The sequence below is a fragment of the Apium graveolens genome, chromosome 11 (genome assembly GCF_009905375.1).
Source record: "Apium graveolens cultivar Ventura chromosome 11, ASM990537v1, whole genome shotgun sequence".
NCBI lineage: Eukaryota > Viridiplantae > Streptophyta > Magnoliopsida > Apiales > Apiaceae > Apium > Apium graveolens.
Genome location: NC_133657.1, coordinates 206,344,718 through 206,368,609, shown reverse-complemented (window position 1 = coordinate 206,368,609; position 23,892 = coordinate 206,344,718). Strand labels below are relative to the sequence as shown.

The 23,892-nt window shown below is 36.2% G+C and overlaps 2 protein-coding genes across 10 annotated transcripts; one reads left to right on the top strand and one right to left on the bottom strand.

The window, feature by feature from the left end:
• Positions 1-535: 535 nt before the first annotated feature.
• Positions 536-6,441, top strand: LOC141697698 (uncharacterized). 2 transcript variants are annotated; one of them, XM_074502199.1, is made up of 3 exons: positions 536-780; positions 2,164-2,377; positions 2,837-6,441. In XM_074502199.1, exons 2-3 carry the CDS (start codon positions 2,293-2,295, stop codon positions 6,187-6,189), a joined length of 3,438 nt encoding a protein of 1,145 aa, XP_074358300.1. In that variant the 5' UTR covers positions 536-780; positions 2,164-2,292; the 3' UTR covers positions 6,190-6,441. The 2 variants fall into 2 exon arrangements, with proteins under 2 accessions (XP_074358300.1, XP_074358301.1); XM_074502200.1 differs by lacking the exon at positions 536-780 and adding an exon at positions 1,276-1,297.
• Positions 6,442-8,140: 1,699 nt separating this feature from the next.
• LOC141697350 (mitochondrial adenine nucleotide transporter ADNT1-like) lies at positions 8,141-23,560 on the bottom strand. 8 transcript variants are annotated; one of them, XM_074501669.1, is made up of 11 exons: positions 23,272-23,407; positions 22,557-22,669; positions 21,968-22,016; positions 20,638-20,953; positions 20,245-20,408; positions 18,534-18,571; positions 18,156-18,268; positions 17,871-17,984; positions 17,029-17,373; positions 10,678-11,043; positions 9,430-10,584 (listed from the first exon to the last, which is right to left on the bottom strand). In XM_074501669.1, exons 4-11 carry the CDS (start codon positions 20,698-20,700, stop codon positions 10,312-10,314), a joined length of 1,476 nt encoding a protein of 491 aa, XP_074357770.1. In that variant the 5' UTR covers positions 20,701-20,953; positions 21,968-22,016; positions 22,557-22,669; positions 23,272-23,407; the 3' UTR covers positions 9,430-10,311. The 8 variants fall into 8 exon arrangements, 6 of the variants coding, with proteins under 6 accessions (XP_074357773.1, XP_074357772.1, XP_074357770.1 ...); XM_074501671.1 differs by lacking the exon at positions 22,557-22,669 and having other exon boundaries at positions 9,413-10,584; positions 20,824-20,953; positions 23,272-23,361; XM_074501668.1 differs by lacking the exon at positions 22,557-22,669 and having other exon boundaries at positions 23,272-23,361.
• Positions 23,561-23,892: the final 332 nt, after the last annotated feature.

The following is a 23,892-nucleotide window of genomic DNA, read 5'->3' as shown; positions in this document are numbered from 1 at the left end:
ACATGACCTCTTAAATTTTGTTCGAATTGATTAAGAAAAAATTTCAATAATTGACAAATCATTTTTCTCTGTAAAAAATGTATGTTTATATTGAACAAACTAAAACAAAAAACAAAAAATTAAGTACCCATGACCACTCACGCTCACCCGCTCACATATTAATCTATCAGTATCGCTGTATCGGTAATAATTTTAACATCCAGTGTTAATTCAAAACCGAAATTCTTATTTTAGTATTTTTTTTATAAATAACAAAAGTGTAGTTAAATTTTAAAGTTACTCCCTCCGTTTCAATTTATCTATTTTATTTGATGATTAAATTGACTAAATTTTAACCGTAAATAAAGTAATTTCTTCATTATTTTAAAAAAATGAAATTTTCGGTAAAAGTTAGGTCAATTTGACAGTAAAATATCAAATGGAACAGTAAATTGGGATGAATGAAATATTTATTTTTGAAACCTAAAAACAATTGAATTGATTTTGGGAATTACGTTGGTCATTTTGGGGATCATTCAAAAAAAGGCCAAAGATTCCAGGTGAGGCGAAGCCGCAAAAATGCAAGTGGCTTTTCATCGCGCCCTCCCCTCCGTTCCAATCTCTTCTTAAGCCAGACAAAACTACTTTCCTCTTTTTTAATTCACAACACAACATTTCATTTTCACACTCACTCTCTCTCTCTCTCTCTCTCTCTCTCTCTCTCTCTCTCTCTCTCCCCCCCTCTCCTTCTCTCTCTCTCTGTGACACACATATTGTACACTCAGATATTCGTTTGACCAGGTAATTAACTCGATTTTCATCCTTATCACGCTACTCTATTAAACTGTATGTATATATTTTCACTTTAATCGGATTGTTAACTTGCTGTTTACCGTATCTATCATGTTTTAAGCTTAATTTCAACTTGTTGAGCTTGATTTTGTGCTCTGGACTTTGAATTTTGATGTGTTTTTCGTGTTTTAGAAGTTTGTAGATTCGATTTTGACTTGTTTTAACTTCAGTACAATCATCGACTTCAAATATATATATATGTATGTGTGTGTGTGTGTGCGCTCTTTGATGATTAATTCGAAGTTTTTTCGTTTGATGCTATAGAGTTGGATTCGATTGAATCGATATGTGAAAAATCGACTCAATTTCTGTTGTGTTCATAATCAGCTGAGTGTTTATATAGCTATTTGTTTTCAGTCTGGATGATGTTCGATTTCTGATGATGTTGAAGGCTAGATGTTATACTAGTAGCGATTGTGTACCTTCGGTTGAAATTCGATTGAATTATTCGAATTTGTGAATTCAGGTGATGCATGACGTATTAGGATATTATCTGTGTGATTTCCGGTATAGTTGAGTTCGTTTGAGTAAGAATTAGGGAAGAATCGAAAACTAATAAAATAGGACTAATATATTTTCGAGTTTGTTAAGCTTATTGAAAAGGAATCTTTGTCCTCGAACTATGATGATGACATGATGTTAATAATTGCTGTGATATGTTTACATAATTGGCAGTTTGGCACCGGTGATGACACCGTGTGTGTGTGTGTGTGTAATTATTTATGCAGATCCACATAGAAGCCAGATCACTTATTTGTTTATCTAGCTGTCATTTAAGAAGTGTTATTATTAGATGGAAACTACAGTTAAGAATGTGCTGTTTTTTATCTTATAGTATGAGTTCTTCTATCTATTTAATCACTCACAAATTGCAAATAGATTGTTTTTAGTTCTCGTATATGGTTGCATCTATTATTCCTGAGTAATTTGTGGTTTGATGTTGTTGTCGTCACAAATTATGTCATAGTTAAATTTTTATAGCATATTTTAAACATTACTTTTATCTATATTACTTGTTTAATAATGACCTCTGGCTTCTGCAATACATAATAAAAACTACCGGATGTGGAACTTTTGCTTACATGTAGCAGCAAACAGTATATGTAATTTGTAATGATATTTTCTTGATTTCTCTTTGAATTTTTTAAATGAGTCTTGGAATGGATAGTTAATAGTAATGTCTAACATGTACCATGGCTGTATTCAGAATAAACAATTCATTGCATGTATTTAATTTTATTCTTGACAGTCACAAACCAGTATAGCTTGATTTGTCTATATTCAGAGGTTTCTTGCACATTTCGTTTTATATTGTCTAAAATTTTGTGGCAGAGATCAAGGGAAACCAACGATCAAGATTGAGGGGTTCATACCTTCATTGATTTAATGAGTTCTTAGGTCTTCGGATGGAAATTATCTTACTCTAAAACACAGTTGAAATCACAAAATTTCGGCAGCAAGATGACAAAGCGTCAATGGATAAAGTCAATTTTCAGTAGTCACATTGATCCTGAGACAGATCAGGAGCTAAAAGGAACTAAAATAGGTATCCTTCTATTCCTGACAAGATTGTACGTATCAGCATGAACATTTTGTGGCCTTGATTCCTAGGAACCTCCATTGCAGTCTATTTTCATTATTATATGCTATGGTTTTGTTTTTTGGGAATAAGGAGTTTGTTATTAAATATCATAGGAATAATTAACAAGTTTTTTTGCTACAAGTTTCTCAGTTTTTAAACAGAAACCTAGATAACAGTAGGCGGTAATAGCTAAAAATCAGGGAAAAGCAGGAAGTGGATTTAGAATATAGTAGGTGGAAATGCTTTGTTTACGAGTGTTTTAATTATGGTTTGAGGCCTATCTTTTGACACTCAAATATCTTCCTAGTCACAATAAGGAAAAATATTCGTTGGGAGGGTATTTTATATATTAAAACTCAAGATCTTATCCCTGCTTATAAGGAACTACAAGATCTTACATGTAAATACTCCTTATAATTTCAGAAACAGAAGGCAAAATTCAGAAGATATTGAAGCTAATTAAAGATGGAAATGAAGACGAAAACTCCAACAAAGAACCACTTGTTGAATTGATAGAAGATTTTCACAAGCAGTACCAGTTACTGTACGATCGTTATGATCACATAACAGGAGAGCTGCGTCAAAAAGTTCATGGTAAAGAAAAGGATTCTTCTTCATCATCCAGCTCAGATTCCGATTCAGACAAGTCTCACAGAATAAAGAGCAGTAAGAATGGTAAAAGACATGATGGGATTAGACATGAACTTGAATCTGCAAAACTGGAGATAGTTGACTTAAAGAGTAAGCTGGCAGCTGTAAGTGGGGAAAATGAAGCACTAGATTCAAAATATCATGGTGCTTCCATAAAATTACAAGAAGCGGAGGAGGAAGTGAAAAGATGTGTTGCGGAAGGCGAAAGATTGAAGCATGAGAACACTGTTATCTTGATTGATAATAAGGATTTAAATGTGAAACTGCAATGTGCTAGTGATTTGGAAGCTCAATTGAATCATCAGCTGGAAGATGTGAAGAACCAAATGAGCATTTTAACTTCAGAGAAAGTGGCAGCAACGAGTACTATTGAAGAGGGGCGTAAAGTAAATGATGATTTAAAAGCAATTACTGCTCAGTTGAAAGATGAGAATGAAGTGTTGCAGCTAGAACTCGATGCTGCTAAGGGGGAAGTTTACATAATAAAGGATAATCTGCAATCTGCACAACAGGAGATAGAAAATCTAAGCCAGACACTTAAAATCACCGAGGAAGAAAAAAGTTCACTATACTCAAAAGTTGTGGTGCTCTCCGAAGAGATTAAGCAGGCTCATGTGAAACTTCAAGACCTCGTCACTGAATCTAGCCAATTGAAGGAGAAACTGGATAGCAGAGAGACAGAGCTTTTGACATGCAAGGAGATGCATGAAGCCCACTTGAGTGAGATAGATACCCGGACAAGGGATTTGCAGCTCAATTTAGAGACCTTGCAGACTCATAAAACTGAAATTGAGAAGCAAAAGGACGATGAGCTCTCTGCTCTTGTAATGAAACTTGAAGACAAAGAGAGAGATTTCTTATCACAAATACAACATCTAACAACAGAAAAATCTATGCTGTCGGAAGAAATCAAGCAATTTCAGGATACAATCCAGGAAATGGTCTCTGAATCCAGCCAAATGAGGGACAAATTGGACGGTAGAGAGGCAGAGCTTTTGTCACACAAGGAGACACATGAAGCCTATGTGTGCCAGACAGATGCCCGGACAAGGGATTTGGAACAGAAGTTGGAGACATTGGACCTGCACAAAACTGAAATGGAAAGGGAGAAGGATAATCAACTTTCTGCTCTTCTCATGAAGATTGAGGACAAGGAGAAAGATTTGTTATCACAGACAGAACATCTGACAGCAGAAAAGTCCATGCTCTCGGATGAAATTAAGCAGTTGCAGGACAGGATGCAGGAACTAGTCACTGAATCTAGCAAATTAAGAGAGACCTTGGATGACAAAGAGAGAGATTTATCGACACTCAAGGGCAGCCATGTTTCCTGGGAGGAAGAAGCAACAAACCGAATAAGGAATCTGGAACTAGAGCTGGAAAGTTTACAGTCAGAAAAGCATGAGATAGAAAAGCAAAAAGATCTTGAACTCTCTCTCCTCTTGACAAGACTGGAGGACAAAGAGAGAGATGCCTTATCTCAATTGGAGCTTCTAAAAGAAGATGTCAACCAGCTTCAATTTAAGGTAGAAACATTACAAACTCAGAAAGGCGAACTAGAGGAACTACTTGCACAGAAAACAAATGAATCATTGAGTAAGTTTGATGCATTAATGATTCAGGTCAATGATAAGCAATGCGAACTGGAGTCTCTACAGGGCCAAATACTTGAATCAAATGCGCTACTGGAAAAAAAAGATTTAGAAATTTCTGGACTTCTGATTCAGATGGAATCTCTGAAAGAGGATTTGTCAGGAAAGACAGCCAATCAGCTAAAACTGCAAGAAGAGAAGGAAGGCCACATGAAACTTGGTAAGGATCTAGAATTGCAAGTAGACATGGCGCAGAACAGGATAAAAGAACTTGAAGATCAACTTGGTGAAGAGACTAATGAAATTGAACAGCTGAGAAAGGCGAATGATGATCTGAAGGATAAAATTGCTGGATTGGAGAGAACATTATTAGAGAGAGAGGACCAGTACTCTGCTGTAGAAAAGAAACTTGAAGAGGCGTCACTTGAAGCATCAGCTCTGATTGATGCTTCTGCAATTGAAATTAACAAATTGCAACAGGAATTGGAATCCTTGCATGCTGAGAACATTGAATTGGTAAGAAAGATCAAGGAGCAGGAGGGCATGTTAAAAGAACAAGAGGTTGCTTTCAGTGAACTGACTGAAGTGCACAAACAACTTGAGGTCTCTTTAATAGAATGCAAGGAAAAGCTCCAAGATGCGGAGAGGAAGATAGAAGAAATGACAAAAGAGTTCCACAATAGTATGGAGTCAAATACTCAGAAATTTAATGAACTGGAAGAAATCTTCAAAGAGGTAGAAAGAGAACTGGAAATTAAAAGAGATGAACTGGAAGAGAGCATTGAAAACCTAAAGAGAGAACTGGACATGAAAGGAGATGAAGTTTCCACTTTGACAGAAAATGTTCGGAATATAGAGGTAAAGCTCCGCCTGTCAAACCAGAAGCTCCGGATTACAGAACAGGTTTTAAGTGAGAAGGAAAATGAGCACAATGTCAAGGAAGAGAAGTACCAGAAAGACAATAAGGTACTTCACGAAAGAATTATAGTACTATCTGGAGTACTTCGTGCTTATAAAGAAGATCAGTTCAAGATGAAGGCAGAATTTGCGGAGAAGTTAAATCAGACCTTTACTGGATTGGATTCACTGACAAGGAAGTTAGAGGAAGACTCCGGGCACATTGAAACCTGTGTCTTTGAGATCTTAAATGAGCTTCATGTAGCAAAGAATTGGGTCAGGGATAAAAACAGCAATGAAGAAAATCAAAAGAAAAAAATTGCCAATTTAATCTTTGAGCTCAACTCTGCGAGGCAACAGGAAGCACTCTTAAGAGAACAGATAGAAAATCTAGTGAAAGCTGTTAAACAACTTGAAGTGAGGACGGAAGAATCCAATATTGAAAAGGATAAAAAGATAGGTGAGATGGAGAAAAGATTAAAAGAGAAGGAAGAATGGATTTTGGGAATAGGGGAGGAGAAGAAAGAGGCCATAAGACAGTTGTGCATATGGAATGATTATCACCGGGAGCGCTGCGTCTATCTTGAAAAAATCATTACAAACAGGATTGGGGGAAGAAGGCAGCTAAGAACTTAAGGTACTCTGTACTCTTTTTGCATTTTTTGTAGCATCAGCAGTACTGGTGGTTGATTTTGCCAGGTGATTCATAAGCCAGCAGAACAGTATATGTATCATCATACCATTTAGTGTGCATAGGAAACTAGATTCATTACATTGTTTGGTTTGTGGTTTTGATTCACTGTTGTGTGTTTGTTTTGAGCATCAGGACCACTCTTCGTATATTCTAGACGAGTGACATGCTATAAATATTTCTTCGCATTTTAGCAATTCTCTTGCCCTACACTTTGAATTTACTTGATACTCCTCCGTATTTTAGTTGTCTCTTTTGGGAAAAAAAATTGTCCCTAACTACTTGCCCTACTCATTGTTTAACTCAGTCGGGGCTATAAGCGCACTCTTAAAAGTTGCAAGAGTTTTCATCCAATTATGGTGTAAGATTCCTCTCAAACTTGTGAGAGATGGGATTAGAAGTTGGACAACTTGATTCCTTTTTCAAGTAAATGAGGCGCACAATGAAAGTACTGCTCTTGCACTTATTGATCACCATCGATAGAGCTTCTCGCAGATTACTTGCAGTTTCTGGCGTAGAGCAGAGTTATAAGAAACGGTAAAAACAGAAAATAGTAATAACATATACCTATAGAATTAAAAATAACGGTTAAAAAGACTAATAACAGTAGTTCTAGTTGCAAAGAATCTCGTGAATCACTTACACGCGTAAAACTTTATTGACGTAGGAAATATAAGTATTAGTAATTCTGATGACGTGGACCTCGTATTTATTACGTTCGTCGACTCTGTGAATCTATTTGGAAGTGCTACTCGGGTATTATTTGCAGAGTTGTATCATTTTGGACACAATTTTTTCCCTAATTGATTACATACGGCACACGCTCATTTGAACTGTACAAGAGTTTTAGTACCGCACTCGTTGGTTTTTTGGCACAATTCACGTAAACATAATATTAGGGACCTTGTATAGTAAAAAAAAGTAAATTTTATTTTAGCTCAGAATGAAGTAAGTTTTTGCCAAGACATTTTTATTTAAAAATAAATGGAAGTTTAATTTAAAATCAACTCGGTTGCTGTTCGTTATCAGTTTAGTGCTTATAGCTATTTGAAATTTCGGTCTCGGCAACACTTTCTGTCATCGATTGTAGGATTCAAATTCATATACACACATTTCCATAGCCTTCAACATCAGGGGAAATCCAATCTTTATTCGAAATCGTACCCAAATTTGAAAACATAGAGACCTAAGTAAAGAACTGGATGATAAAAGGAGATGAAGTTGCCGGAATATTTAGAATATAGATGTAAAGCTCCGCCTGTCAAACCAGAAGCCCCGGATTACATAACAGGTTTCAGTTGAGCAATTAAAATGAGCATACCATCAATGAAGAGAAATACCAGAAAGACAATAATGGCCCGTTTGGGAACGTGGATTTCATTTGAAATTCTAGATTTGATGAAAAAAGGTGTTTCAGAATTTGGATTTGGATTTTATTTGAAGTCCAGGATATTCAAATATTAGTATAAACACGAGAATTTGAAATTACAACTCAAATCTTGTCATTTGAAATCTCTCATTTGAAATGAAATGCAAATTCCCAAACGCTCTCTAAAGTACTTCGCGAAAGAATTATATTACTATCTGGAGTACTTGGTGCGTATAAAGAAGATCAATTCAAGATTACCAGGAAGAATGGATCTGGGAATGGGAGGGGAGAGGAGAGGAAAGAGGACAGAAGACAGTTGTGCATATGGGCATAAGATGACATTAGAGTAAAATGGTCATTGAATGTCACTTGATAAAAATAAACTTATACCATTGTCACAATTCTCATCTGAACTTTTTTATTTAAATAACATTAGTTGACTCGACCAGGTCTGAAATATATCCATGCAAAAATGAAACCGAAAGATCTAACGGAGCAAAGCAGAAGGGAAGTATAACACAATATAGTAAAGTAACATAAGCTTTTAGTTATACAAATAAAAATAACTGTTCAATGACTAATAACAGTAATTCTCTGGTCACTAAGAATCGCGTGAACTTAAATGATAAAACCTTATTGGCGTATGAATGATTATGGTTGAATGCAAGGCAGATGGAAATAATATACAAGAGGTGGACTATCAACACGGGCTAGAACATGGCGCTTCTAATTTCCTGAATATATTGAGAAATCCATCCAAAAAATGCTTCCAGCTAAAAATTTAAGTTATAATTTCTTACCCTTCTGCTTCAAAAATTATAATCTGCACCCTCCCACGATTTCAATCAGAAATCCTCATCTCGACTTTAAGAACATCCTTTACCATCTCGTATGTCACAAATGCAATTGCAATTGATGGGACCACCTACGTAAAATGACAGCAGCGTTAAGAAGTTTCCCAACAAATAACTTTACAAGAGAACTAAGAAACAAGGGGGCCGGTCTACATTTCACAACAAACACATTTATAGTCGTTGGATGGGGGAATGAAAGGCTGAGATCACAGACGGACCGCGGAAAATTTAAGCGGTCCGGAGAAATTACTAAAATACCCCCTAGCCCACGGGCCGCGGAAAATTTCCGCGATTTGTGTCGTTTTTTGTTTGCCTAATCCCTAGCAAACACAGACTCTAAAATATACACAAATACAAACACAACCGCATATAAACAGCAGCAGAAGCAAAAAATACCAGCAACCCAAGATCCCTGAAAGCTTGAATCATTCTCCTTTTTCGCCATTAAGGTATATATTCGATTCCTTTTTGTTATTTACAGTTTTATTGATATAAATTTATGATTTTTTCTTGGTGTAGATCTGATTCTGTGTATGTAATTCAAATTTTTAGGGTTAATTAATGTATGAACCCTTGTAATGAATTAACATATGAATCGTAGTATGATTAAATTCTAATTTTTAGAATTTCTAGGGTTCATAATTTGGAATTGATTTAATTCGAAAAATATTAGTGTTGTAGTATGAAAATTTAATTCGTTTTTTAGGATTAATTTAATTAGATTTTTAGGATAAATTAGTGTTAATTTCGAATTAATTTAGTGTAAAATCGAATTTAATGATAATATTAGTGTTAAATTCGAATTAAATTAGTATTAATTTCGAATTAATTTAGTGTATAAATCGAATTTCATGAAAAAATTAGTGTGAAATTCGAATTAAATTAGTGTTAATTTCGAATTAATTTAGGGTACAAATCGAATTTAATGAAAAAATTAGTGTGAAATTCGAATTAAATTAGTATGAAATTCGAAATAATTTAGTGTATAAATCGATTTTAATGAAAAAATTAGTGTGAAATTTAAATTAAATTAAGAATCTAGGGTTAATTCAGGGGTTAAATTTCGCTGCTTAATTTTTGGGATGTAATTAACATATGAATTTTGGGATGAATTTTACAATAATTCGAACAAATGGGTGTATAATTACGAATATAGGGGTTAATGTATTTGTGTACTTGGTGATTATATATGTGGTAATTGTTTTTATTGTGTACTTGGTGTTGTTTTTATTATGGTGATTGATGAATTATGTTGACAATATTTTCAGGTATGGATAATTTTGGTGATTTCGGGAATATGTTGCCGGGTCCGAATGCGCATAATGTTATTTGGGATAATCGGTATCACGTTAGTGAGGATGTTTGGGACGGTGCAGGGAGAGAGGAGTTGCAGAGCTATTCTGGGAACAAGTCATTGCATGATTGGAAGTTAAGGAGACCACAGCGGGAATTGTTACACATGCTTGGGTTTGGGATTTTTGCAGACTGTATACAGACAGCCAACCTGCACAAATTGCCAACAAAATCCCACACCTACAATCCTCCAAAATCCAGCATAATTTATTCACAACAATCCTCCAAAATAATCCAAAATCCACCTAAATTAATCCAAAAAAAAACTAAATAAAATCGGACAATATAAAATCAAATGAAATCCAAGTACGTAATGCGACAACCTAAAATCAAATGAAATCGAAGTACGTAATCCGACAACCTAAAATCAAATGAAATCCAAGTACGTAATCCGACAACCTAAAATCAAATGAAATCCAAGTGCGTAATCCGACAACCTAAAATCAAATGAAATCCAACTACCTACAAAATGAAATCCAACCACATAAGTACTACGAAGCTTCGTGACGTCTACGCATATGAATCCCGGGAATCCCCCTTGCTATCTGATACCTAAAGGTATCCACCACCTCTTGCGACCAATTCGATACATCGGCTAAGTCATATCCTTGTGTGAAGTAGTCCATGTATTTCATCACATAAACACCGCAATCATTGGAGTTTCGTTGCTTTGGTCTGGACGGTAGAGCTAGGACCTCGGTTGAAGTAGGGTCACGCCCTTTGACTGGCTGTATCATATGCAATAGCCTCGGCAACAACCATGACTGCAATGAAATTATGATCCGAGAATGAATACAATATACAATTGGTAAGGACTATATAGAAGACAACAATATTAGACAAGTAAAGGAACATACCACGACTCGTATATCCTCACGATAATCCGGCTCGTCATTCATTGAATCTATGATAAGACCTTCAAATCGTCTAGTACCGAACATGAACAAAACCCAATGCACATCTCCGACACAACATGGGATGAATATGTAGTCAGCCTCGAGAACAAAAGGAGCAACAGTAGCAGTGGCAAAACCAGTAAAACTACGTAATGCTTTATTCCATGCCCTCTGCAATGCATCTCCACCGATCCTCGATGCTTTTCTGATTTTCTTCACATGTCCTTTCCCAAGTACCATGAAGTAGGGATCCAAGAAGTAATAGACAGGTTTCCTCTCCCATATACCTCCAGTGTGAATCTCCCCCTCCCGACTCCTTAGCAATCCCTGAAAATAAATATGAATGCAACAACTAAAATGAATGCAACAAGTAAAATGTATTAGCAACGAGTAACGAACAATACCATATAAGTGTATATGATCCTGTCATCAACCCATGTTCCTTGAGCCAGCTCTGCATAGCTGATGCATGGACGTGATAGTCCTGAACAATAAGACCACCGGGAATCCTCGGCTCCATCCCCAATCTGAATATATAGCATTCTTCTTTGTCAGGCTGAGACTCTTAGTGATACTCCACTTCACTTCTTTCATCCTGCGGGATGCAAGCTTCGCTGGCCTACTAGATGAGACAATAGTCTGGGGTGGCTGAGACATATGCTGGGATGGCTGTGTCATGTCAACGACATCCTGGGCAGGAATGTCAAAGTCGTCAGCCGAAGGTGCAATGAAATCTGGTTTTATGTTCAGAAATGTGGGACGTCTGTAGGCGGGTCCCTTGATCTTCTTCATCAACCGAGAGAATGGTACCAGAAATCCTCCCTACCATAAACTCAAGAGGAACCCTAGCATCCAGTTGCTTCAACATATTAAGCCCGAAAACCATCGACAAACAAAAACAAGTAAACATTTTTTCCACAAGGATATCATATGTGCAAGATGAAATACGTGTGAATGCAAATTTGGTAGTGTGTGGTGTAATGTGAAATATGCATATTTATAAAACTTCATATCCCTCGAGACTATCATACAACTCCCTCGTCTTGTACTGCTGCTGAGGTTGTGGATCCGGCTTCCCTATTCGCATACGAGATATATCAGCATACCATGCCATGTAATCAGCCTCAGAAGCAATGTCAACCGAGTCATCAACAAGTCCATCCAAATCTGAACAAAACCTGACCCATTTGTCAATATCAATGAACCACCGTACAAGCCAATCCTCCCCTACAAATGTGGCCTCCTTAGCCCCCCTATAGCCAACCATGTTCACCGGCGCCCGTGGAATCTGGGGACTAGCACCAAACTGTCTGCTCACCCTGTTCGGATGCTGCCACTCGACCACATCATAACATACAAGCGGAACTCGACCACACCCAGCTAACTGTGCCTGTATCATCTCACTGTCCATAACATCGTCGAATCTAGCATACGGCCTCCAAACCACCTCATCACCAGCAACACCATCAAACTCACCCCTATAGAACGGTAAGCTGTGGTGAGGACCTGTCTTTCTGCGCTTCTTTGAAACCCCAACATTAGTATCAATAGGCCCATCCCTCAGCAACCGGATAATCCTCCTGACCAGGAGACCGTAAAGGCACGCCAATACGAGGAAATCTCTCGTAAGACCAAACCTATAACACCCAAACACAACAAGCAATGCTCTTACTGCCCTTCTTTGCAACAATCTCCAAACCCCGGTATATATGAGCTAACACAGCTGCATCCCAAGAATAATAAGGAATCTCCCGCATATTAATCAATGGGTGCATATACCAAACATGAACCCATTGTTCATGATCTAACCACCCTCATATTGTTCATGTTCGGTATATGCACCCATTGATTAATATGCGGGAGATTCTTTATTATGCTTGGGGTGCAGCTGTGTTAGCTCATATATACCGGGATTTGGAAATTGCTGCAAAGAAGGACAGTAAGAGCATTGCTTGTTGTGTCTGGGTGTTACAGGTTTGGTCTTACGAGAGATTTCCTCATATTGGCGTGCCTTTACGGTCTCCTGGTCAGGAGGATTATCCGGCTGCTGAGGGATGGGCCTATTGATACTTATATGGGGGTTTCAAAGAAGCGTAGGAAGACAGGTCCTCACCGCAGCTTACCGTTCTATAAGGGTGAGTTTGATGGTGTTGTTGGTGATGAGGTGGTTTGGAGGACGTATGCTAGATTCGACGATGTTATGGACAGTGAGATGATACAGACACAGTTAGCTGGGTGCGGTCGAGTTCCCCTTGTATGTTATGATGTGGTCGAGTGGCAGCATCCGGACAGGGTGAGCAGACAGTTTGGTGCTAGTCCCCAGATTCCACGGGCGCCGGTGAACATGGTTGGTTATAGGGGGCTAAGGAGGCCACATTTGCAGGGGAGGATTGGCTTGTACGGTGGTTCATTGATATTGGCAAATGGGTCAGGTTTAGTTCAGATTTGGATGGACTTGTTGATGACTCGGTTGACATTGCTTCTGAGGCTGATTACATGGCGTGGTATGCTGATATATCTCGTATGCGAATAGGGAAGCCGGATCCACAACCTCAGCAGCTATACAAGACGAGGGAGTTGTATGATAGCCTCGAGGGATATGAAGTTGTAAGTGTTTTATAAATATGCATATTTCACATTACACCACACACTACCAAATTTGCATTCACACGTATTTCATCTTGCACATATGATATCCTTGTGAAAATAATGAAAAAATGTTTGCTTGTTTTTGTTTGTAGATGGTTGACGGGCTTAATATGTTGAAGCAGCTGGATGCTAGGGTTTCTCTTGAGTTTGTGGAGGAGTTTGGGAGGATTTCTGGTACCTTCCTCACACCATTCTCTCGGTTGATAAAGAAGATCAAAGGACCCGCCTACAGACCTCCCACATTTCTGAACATAAAACTAGATTTCATTGCACCTTTGGCTGACGACTTTGACATTCCAGCCATTCCTGCCCAGGATGTCGTTGACATGACACAGCCATCCCAGCATGTGTCTCAGCCACCCCAGACTATTGCCTCATCTAGTAGGCCTGCGAAGCTTGCATCCCGCAGGATGAAAGAAGAGAAGTTGAGTATCACTAAGAGTTTCAGCATGACAAAGAAGAATGTTATATATTCAGATTAGGGATAGGGCTTTGGGATGGAGCGGAGGATTCCCGGTGGTCTTACTGTTCAGGACTATCACGTTCATGCATCAGCTATGTAGAGTCTGACTCCAGAAATATGGGTTGATGACAGGATCATATACACTTATATGATATTGTTCGTTACTCGTTGCTAATATATTTTAGTTGTCTAATACATTTTAGTTGCTGCATTCATTTTACTTGTTGCATTCATTTTACTTGTTGCGTTCATATTTATTTTCAGGGATTGCTAAGGAGTCGGGAGGAGGAGATTCACTTGAGGTATATGGGAGAGGAAACCCGTCTATTACTTCTTGGATCCCTACTTCATGGTACTTGGGAAAGGACATGTGAAGAAAATCAGAAAAGCATCGAGGATCGGTGGAGATGCATTGTAGAGGGCATGGAATAAAGCATTACGTAGTTTTACTGGTTTTGCCACTGCTACTGTTGCTCCTTTTGTTCTCGAGGCTGACTACATATTCATCCATTGTTGTGTCGGAGATGTGCATTGGGTTTTGTTCATGTTCGGTACTAGACGATTTGAAGGTCTTATCATAGATTCAATGAATGACGAGCCGGATTATCATCAGGATATACGAGTCGTGGTATGTTCCTTTACTTGTCTAATATTGTTGTCTTCTATATAATCCTTACCAATTGTATATTATATTCATTCTCGGATCATAATTTCATTGCAGTCATGGTTGTTGCCGAGGCTATTGCATATGATACAGCCAGTCGAAGGGCGTGACCCTACTTCAGCCGAGGTCCTAGCTCTACCGTCCAGACCAAAGCAACGAAACTCTAATGATTGCGGTGTTTATGTGATGAAATACATGGACTACTTCACACAAGGATATGACTTAGCCGATGTACCGAATTGGTCGCAAGAGGAGGTGGATTCCTTTAGGTATCGGATAGCCAAGAAGTTTCAGCTAGGGAAGGCAAGGGGGATTCCCGGGATTCATATGCGTAGACGTCACGAAGCTTCGTAGTACTTATGTGGTTGGATTTCATTTCGTATGTAGTTGAATTTCATTTTATTTTAGGTTGTCGGATTACGCACTTGGATTTCATTTGATTTTAGGTTGTCGGATTACGTACTTGGATTTCATTTGATTTTAGGTTGTCGGATTACGTACTTCGATTTCATTTGATTTTAGGTTGTCGGATTACGTACTTGGATTTCATTTAATTTTATATTGTTCGGTTTTATTTAGGTTTTTTTGGTTTAATTTAGGTGTATTTTGGATTATTTTGGAGGATTGTTGTGAATAAATTATGCTGGATTTTGGAGGATTGTAGGTGTGGGATTTTGTTGGCAATTTGTGCAGGTTGGCTGTCTGTATACAGTCTGCAAAAATCCCAAACCCAGGCATGTGTAACAATTCCCGCTGTGGTCTCCTTAACTTCCAATCATGCAATGACTTGTTCCCAGAATAGCTCTGCAACTCCTCTCTCCCTGCACTGTCCCAAACATCCTCACTAACGTGATACCGATTATCCCAAATAACATTATGCGCGTTCGGACCCGGCAACATATTCCCGAAATTACCAAAATTACCAAAATTATCCATACCTGAAAATATTATCAACATAATTCATCAATCACCACAATAAAAACACCACCACATACACAATAAAAATAATTACCACATATATAATCACCAAGTACACAATACATTAACCCCTATTTTCAAAAATTCGTAATTATACACCCATTTGTTCAAATTATTGTAAAATTCATCCCAAAATTCATATGTTAATTACATCCCAAAAATTGAGCAGCGAAATTTAACCCCTAAATTCATAATTATAAATTCTTAATTCAATTCGAATTTCACACTAATTTTTTCATTAAATTCGATTTATACACTAAATTAATTCGAAATTAACACTAATTTAATTCGAATTTCACACTAATATAATTCGAATTTCACACTAATTTTTTCATTAAATTCGATTTGTACCCTAAATTAATTCGAAATTAACACTATTTTAATTCGAATTTCACACTAATTTTTTCATTAAATTCGATTTATACACTAAATTAATTCGAAATTAACACTAATTTAATTCGAATTTAACACTAATATTATCATTAAATTCGATTTTACACTAAATTAATTCGATATTAACACTAACACTAATTTAATTCGAATTTAACACTAATATTATCATTAAATTCGATTTTACACTAAATTAATTCGAAATTAACACTAATTTATCCTTTAAATCTAATTAAATTAATCCTAAAAAACGAATTAAATTTTCATACCACAATACTAATATTTTTTGAATTAAATCAATTCCAAATTATAAACCCTAGAAATTCTAAAAATTCGAATTTAATCATACTACGATTCATATGTTAATTACATTACAATTCATACATTAATTAACCCTAAAAATTTGAATTACATACACAAAATCGGATCTACATTAAGAAAAAAACATAAATTTATATCAATAAAACTATAAATAACAAAAAGGAATCGAATATATACCACAACGACGATAAAGGAGAATGATTCAAGCTTTCAGGGATCTTGGGTTGCTGGGTTTTTTGCTTCTGCTGGGATTTTTTGCTTCTGCTACTGTTTATATGCGGTCGTGTTTGTGTTTGTGTATATTGGAGAATCTGTGTTTGCTAGGGATTAGGCAAACAAAAAACGACACCAACCGCGGAAATTTTCCGCGACCCGTGGTCTAGGGGTATTTTAGTAATTTCTCCGGACCGCTAAAAATTTCCGCGGTCCGTCTGTGATCTCAGCCCTTCATTCCCCCATCCAACGGCTATAAATGTGTTTGTTGTGAACCGGTCTACAATAAACGTTTGTTGTAGATCGGCCCCCAAGAAACAAAAAGAAGAAACGCTGAATTTTGACTGCGGAAAAAACAAAACAAACAAGGGAGGGATAAAGTTTTAAAAAATTCAAACTACTGTATAATAATTCCCTTATGGAGGTGTCACATAACAAGGTGCAACCTCTTGAATGAACAATAGCCAATAGGTGCAACTTTTTGAATGAACAATAGGCTTAAGGTAATGACATTCTCGATTACAAGCAAGATGAACAAAAGTGAACAAATTTGCAATTTTTCGAACTATTTACCATATCTACAGTAAACAGTGTATATATCAAATGATGAAGATATCTTGTGCAAAATACTAACCTTTACCGAGTTCGGAACCAACCCTTTGTATAAAGCACCAAACCCTTCATACCGAACTGTTTTCCTGAATGTGTCGATCATACCAGTATATTCAAGTTGAGCCTTGCTCTTCCCATCACCGGTCACAACTGAGGCAGCATCCTTCCAGCCCACCATCTGCATTCTTCTACGGATGACATCAAGAGGATAAGCAACTGTCTGACCAACAGTTCCAGCTGCAGCACCACATGCAAGCCTAGTTGTAACACCCAATCCACTGTCATCCACCAGTCCAAATGGTCTGGATTTGATCAACCAGTCTTTTAAAGATTCATAAACAGCAAAGTTGAGGCCCACATAAGGTACCTAAAAATACCAACATCATCCTCTTAAGGATTTTGGGAGGGTAAAAGCCAAGCAAGTTCATTTGGCTGCTTAGTATTCTATCAGTTTGTACATAAAAAAAATTAACAGCTTAGCAACCTTAATCTGTGACAGACCATCATCATTCTAAATGTTAGCTGCAGAAAGAGAAACTTATTTTCTATTTATTTTTCACATGCACATCGCTAAATAGAACACAATACAAAAATAGCTCTTTTCCCAAAGCAGGAAACACATAATCCTAACACACAAACCACACAAATTTTAACCAGTGATAAAACACTAAAACAGCAGACCTGACAGGCATGTGTCATCCATCTGAACTTGAACTGAAGATGGACACATAATGGGGGGGGGTTGTTTTGGCTTTTTTATCTCTAATAAGAGATAAAATAAATATCTAAACCAAACATCACCAAGGTTCAAATATTTATAAATTTGGAAAAGACATTAGCCGAGCCAGATAATTTGGTACTTACAACTCCTATGACGGAAGGAAGCCATCCTTTGTATAATGCACGAGGTCCTTCTTCACGAAGGACTGTCGCAAGAGCATGATTGATTCCTCTATACTGGCATGGAGAGCTGCCTGACTGTAAAAAAGGCATAAACGTGAACTCCGTGCTATAACTAGTGTGAATCTGATTCTGTACTCATGCACATATTCACATATACTGACATTTGCACCCTTGACCTTTGTAAACCAAGGACGGGGGAAATCCACATTAATATTTAAATATCCATTATTAATCTGTAAACTATACCTGGACTGTTATCCGACCTCGTACCAGGTCCATAGGATAAGTGGCCGACATAGCAATTATTCCAGCACATGCTCCCGCTCCAAGTCGTAAAAGAGGAGTAAGTTCGGCATCCTCTGCAAGTGGACAGTAAGAAAAACTATAACTATCAATGAAATACTTGCTTGTGAAAATAGAAACACTTTAAAAACCATAAGGCTGTCGTAAAAAATATAGCAGGCCCCCTGAACTATGTTTTGGTTGCAACTCATGATGATGCAAACAGTAACAAAGAAAAATTAACCCAGTTAATAAAAATAAATGTAATATCCTGATGAATAGACATGAATATAATGATGATGATTTGATTGATGACTAAGAGGGGGGAGGGGATGATCTCACCTTTCCCAGTTTGCCGCCTATAGAGCCACAATATTCCCCTGTAAAGAGTGAGAAGAAAATCTCCTTAAATTATATATGACATACAACTTACATCTACATTGACACTACCAATGTCTGGACTCCGCAGATTATTTTAATTAAACAGATTTTCAAAAGATTGCTATTACAATTTACAAAGAAGAATAACCCGTTCAAATATTTATCCAGATAATAGGCATAAAATTTATCAAAGGATCACTGCATTTAGTTCAACAAAATGTAGTAAAGAAAGAAATCTTAAACACTTGGTGATGCAAGTAAATCGAATTATATCTTCGAAAAGTTGCGTAAAACTCTACGGCAAAGTTCCGACATGACGTTTAAAATTACATGATATGCTACTGCTCGGAATGTAGTCAGTGTACTGGGTCCAAAGGGAGGGAGGTTATGAGCAATCGCACTGCCTAGCATTTCAGCCACCAGAAATTTGCAGTACTGTTACTTACGATGTTTTTTTACAATATCAAATAGTCGCACTCATATCATGCTATAAGTGGACAATTCCCAGAAATTGAAAAGATATTGGTAATAATTCTTGCAGCTCTCCCTACTTACTACAGGGAGCCTGAAGAACAAGAGTTAAAGAGGAGTACTGCTTATGCCGCATAAAAAGCAAGGTCCCAAAGAAAGACTGATTCAGTGATTCCCTCTTTTGATGGGCCAATTGGACATCAATATATACTGATAGCTTGTGTACTTTTTATGAAAGGAGTATTATTTGGATATTTGGATTAGATTTTAGCTAGACTTAAATGTCCAACTCTACCGGGCAGCTTACAATACCTAATAAGATATAAGTATGAGCTTATCTACATTATACTAAAAGAGAGTATAACTGATGTCATCCTTGTTGATGTGTCAATCTCTCATTAAATAGCTGACATCATCAAATCTTATGTGTCAAACTCTTAATTTGATGATGTCATCTTCCACTAACATGTTTCCCAAATTAATTATACTTTCAATGTCTCTCCTTCATTTATAACCTCCACTCATTCTCTCGCTTCTTCATTTCTCATTTCTCCCTCCCCATTTTTAAAGTCTCCAATAATTCTATTTTCCACTAATTTAAATATTCATCAATTTATTATATATTTTTATAAATAATAAAAAATATTTTAATTTTCATAATCTTTTTAAGCAATTATATTTATAATTTTATTCTATTTCTCAACATCATAATATGATATAAATATATATATATATTGAAATTTAACTATTTCAAAATATATTTTAATAAAAAAATTATAATATAACCGGGCATGTGCTCGGGAACTAATCTAGTGGTTAATATATCAAAAAGATTAGAAGAAAAAAAAACTTTTAGATTCATAGACACTTCATGCGCTTCTTTCAGAGTAACGCAGAACTGTTTGTAAAGATATTTTCAAACTTGCACAAAGATATCGTTTTCAACACCTAAGAGATTTTTTCGAAATATGAAGCGTCTCAGAAATGTTTTTCTCTCAATAGACCCCGTGCTACGAAATAATGCTCTTTGACTCATCCTTTTAGCAAATAAACAATTAGTAATTAATTTTCTTAGTGTAGTGAATCTATATAAAGAAAACTCTGCTTAACTGGTAGCTACTTTCACATCAAGAGATGCAAAAGTAAGACACAAGCGACTACTCAAATACTTGTATAATATGCTTAAAATACAGAAGCATACTTGGAAGCTTCCTCGTAGCTGTAGAATTTGACAGCTGAGTTTGGCACAATTCGAGCACAATTAGTCCCATTGCCTTTAAATAATCCTCGAAAACCCTCAGTTCGCCATATATATTTCAAACCTTGGACTGTTCCATTGTATTTTATGCTATGCGGGTTTTGAACCTGCAATATAAACCATATAAGTTTCATAGTGTCTTAAATAAACAAATGAAACCAGAACACGGCCACAAGTTACATGTACAGGATGACTTGAGGTAAGAGATATATCAAAAGATTGTTTCGAACTATTCCAATAATATAAATTTAAACGAAAAAATTACACGGCCAAGTGGAATCATGCAGGTGTTCTTCGAAAAACTAAGTTAAGACTTAAGACAGATACTGAAGATACCTGGGTTAAAAGGGAATGGTGGTGGTGGAAGGAAGGATAGTGGATGATATACGTAACATTCATGATAGAGATTAGAAATAGAATAATTGATAGAAGTGGAGCATGACAAAGTAATTCCTCAAGCTGGAGCTGAGATGGCTACGATGCAGCCCTTGTTGTCGCTTGGAACAGTAACGTGGCTGTTACCTGGAGATAGTCATTATCATTCCATGTAATGTTAACATGATTGCTCCGTGGCTAGTAAAGTGGTCATCAGAATCGTAACAGGGAGCATCAGATAATGATATTGTTGACGGGAGGATTCTAGAAGGGTCTCCTGGGAAGTCATGCAAACAATATGAACGAGACCATAAGGAAACGCATCAATTCAGCTGTTTATTGAATGTATAATATTTTTTTTCATCTTTTAGCGATAAGAAAATACAAACAGGCTACTGCCTATCCTGGCGGCTAATTGTCTACTGTGTATCTGGTGTTTTGGCAGATTGCAAGGTGGAAAACCTGGTTCAGAGCACTATATTTTGATACATACAGCATGTTTCCAGATAACTTCCTTTATCCTAAACAAATGTTGCAAGGTATTTGCTTGTATCTGGTAGACCAGGATAAGTTGTTCAAATTATTGCCACCTAGCAAATTTACAAGTTAAAAATGTCTTTGTGTCAATGTACGTGAATACAGCTCATGGCTGATTAAGTGGTACAATGAGGCCCTGAAATGGAACAAGCGATAGCAATTTTCACTGCAAATAACCTGCCTCGTTATATTAGCACCTCCAGTATCAGTATATTAGGTGTTCTAGATCTTTCACCATTACATGGTTTCTTCTCATAATAGTTCGGACATCCAACAGAAGCTGATAAAACTAGAGAAACTACATTGATGTCATTAATGTACATGACGAATGACCACAGACTGATGATTTATAGTTCAAATTATCATTAATGGATGACAACTGATAAACTACTTAAACTGACAAAACAGAAATGATAAAAATTGAGCTCAAAAGGCCTCCAATAAGTATATCAACATCCGTGAATGTCAGAATAGAATCAATAAAATACATTATGGTTAGGTATAAGTAGGAGATAATTTCGACAGATACAATTCTCCAAAGAGAGTCATATATGATTATTTTCTTCTGCTACTGGTTGTAAAGTATGCTAGAAACATTAATTTTATAGAAAGAGTTGTATTCAGACTACAAGTACTTTAAAGTCAAGATTCGTATAATGAAATTAAAAATGTAAAGCAAACAAATTCAACAAAATGATGGTATGCAGGGTCGTAATTTGAAACAACATAACAAACCAACAGAGGAGACAATTACCTGCAGCAAAATTTTCAACCGTTCTAGAGGAGCAACAGCAGTACGGGACCTGAAAATATGAGGGAAAAGGCCATGACTTTAGCAACTAAACATCTTTGACATTTTCCAAAGTTTTACTTTGTCACGTGATTAGTATAACGCATGATTATCACAATAACTCTGTGCCTTGAGGATCCAATGGTGAAGGAAGTTTCTAAAATTATTTGAAAAAAGTTAACGTAATTTAAATGATTTTTATTAAAATAAAAAGTCCATTCTTTATAGATAGAAACCGTATCATTTTTCCACAATTTGGCTCAGCTATAGTTACAAATTTTACTAAATTGAAGTTATTAGGAACATGGCTCCCTGGTTGAATCAACATTTTGCCCACATTCATCAACATGCAACGCTATAACAACACAAAAGAGAAGCAAAGAGCAACAAAAAATGAAAAAACTTTACAGAAAATATAATAGTAAAAATTATCAAGTAACAAAAGATCAAGTCTTCGTTTTTGTTGGAAAAAGATATCAAGTCTTCGTTTTTGTTGGAAAAAGAGGAAGTAGCAAGCTTTATCTTGTATTTAAATTTCAGTTTATCAGCCCACCTCTTCCTTTATCCACCAACTGATACACATGTTGTGTACCATATATATCAATCATTCTATCCAATCCCAATCCATATTCTTCGTTTCCATTATTCTAACCAATTCCTATTCCCCTACGCAAACACAAACCACCAATTCAAATCAAATAAGATAAACAAGGGACACGCGCACGCACACACTCAATCACGTAATTCGTCCAAACAGACACTATAATCATGTAATCACGCGTACACATTTCATTTCTGTAAACACACATTCCCGAACAAAACAATGGAAACACTAAACACGTAGGCATTTCAAAAACTACAAATTAATTGAAACAATAAATACATATGCATTTTCACAAATTTTAAAATTACAAATTATGATCAAACAATCGAAACAATGAACATATATGCATTACAACAAATTTAAATTATGAAAAAAACAATTGAAACAAATAACAAATACAAATTAATTGGAAAAACAGATATGCATTTCAACAAATTACAAATTGTGAACAAAACAATCTAAATATGCATTTCCACAAATACAAATTACAAACAAAATAATCGAAACAATTAACACATGCATTTCCACAAATACAATTACTAAACAAGATAATCGAAACAATTAAAATGTGCATTTCCACAAATAACAATATAATTGAAAGAATAAACACTACAAACATTTCAACAAATACAAATTTACGAAATCGAAAAGATCGAAAACTAACACTCCACCAGCGACACCACCAGCAAGAAGAGACTTAGTAATAGTAAGCCAATCGAACTCACGCGGAGCCTTCACTCCTTCACTCGCTTTCTTCGCTTCCTCGGCTAGATTCACTATTCTCGTTACGCCGCTCTTTCCTACTACATCCTCCGATGCCATCGTTCTTCTCGCCGGAAACCTCCCGGAATTTACGAGACTTTCCGGCGATTACGAGAGAGAGAGAGAGATTTGGCGGCTTTGCGAAATGGAGTTTAGATCGTTGGGAGTGTGATTATATGGTTGTTATTCTGTTAATTACTCCTTACACTTCTATAACATTAATTAAAAGTCAAGTAAATTTGCTTAAAGCTATTTTTTTAAATATAGGTAAAAATATCATTTAATTTTTATATAAAAATCTTAATAATTTTATATATCTCTTCTATATATAATAGGAGAACAAGGGATAATATTAATTTGATTAAAAAGTCTCATTTAAAAGAATAAATTACCCTTAATTTTAATATTTATATAAAAGATATGATTTGTGGGAATCAAACTCGGGATATTCCATTCAACTATACAACCTCACACCATTACACCATATTGTCACATGTGTTTTTTATCGTACACATAATATGTA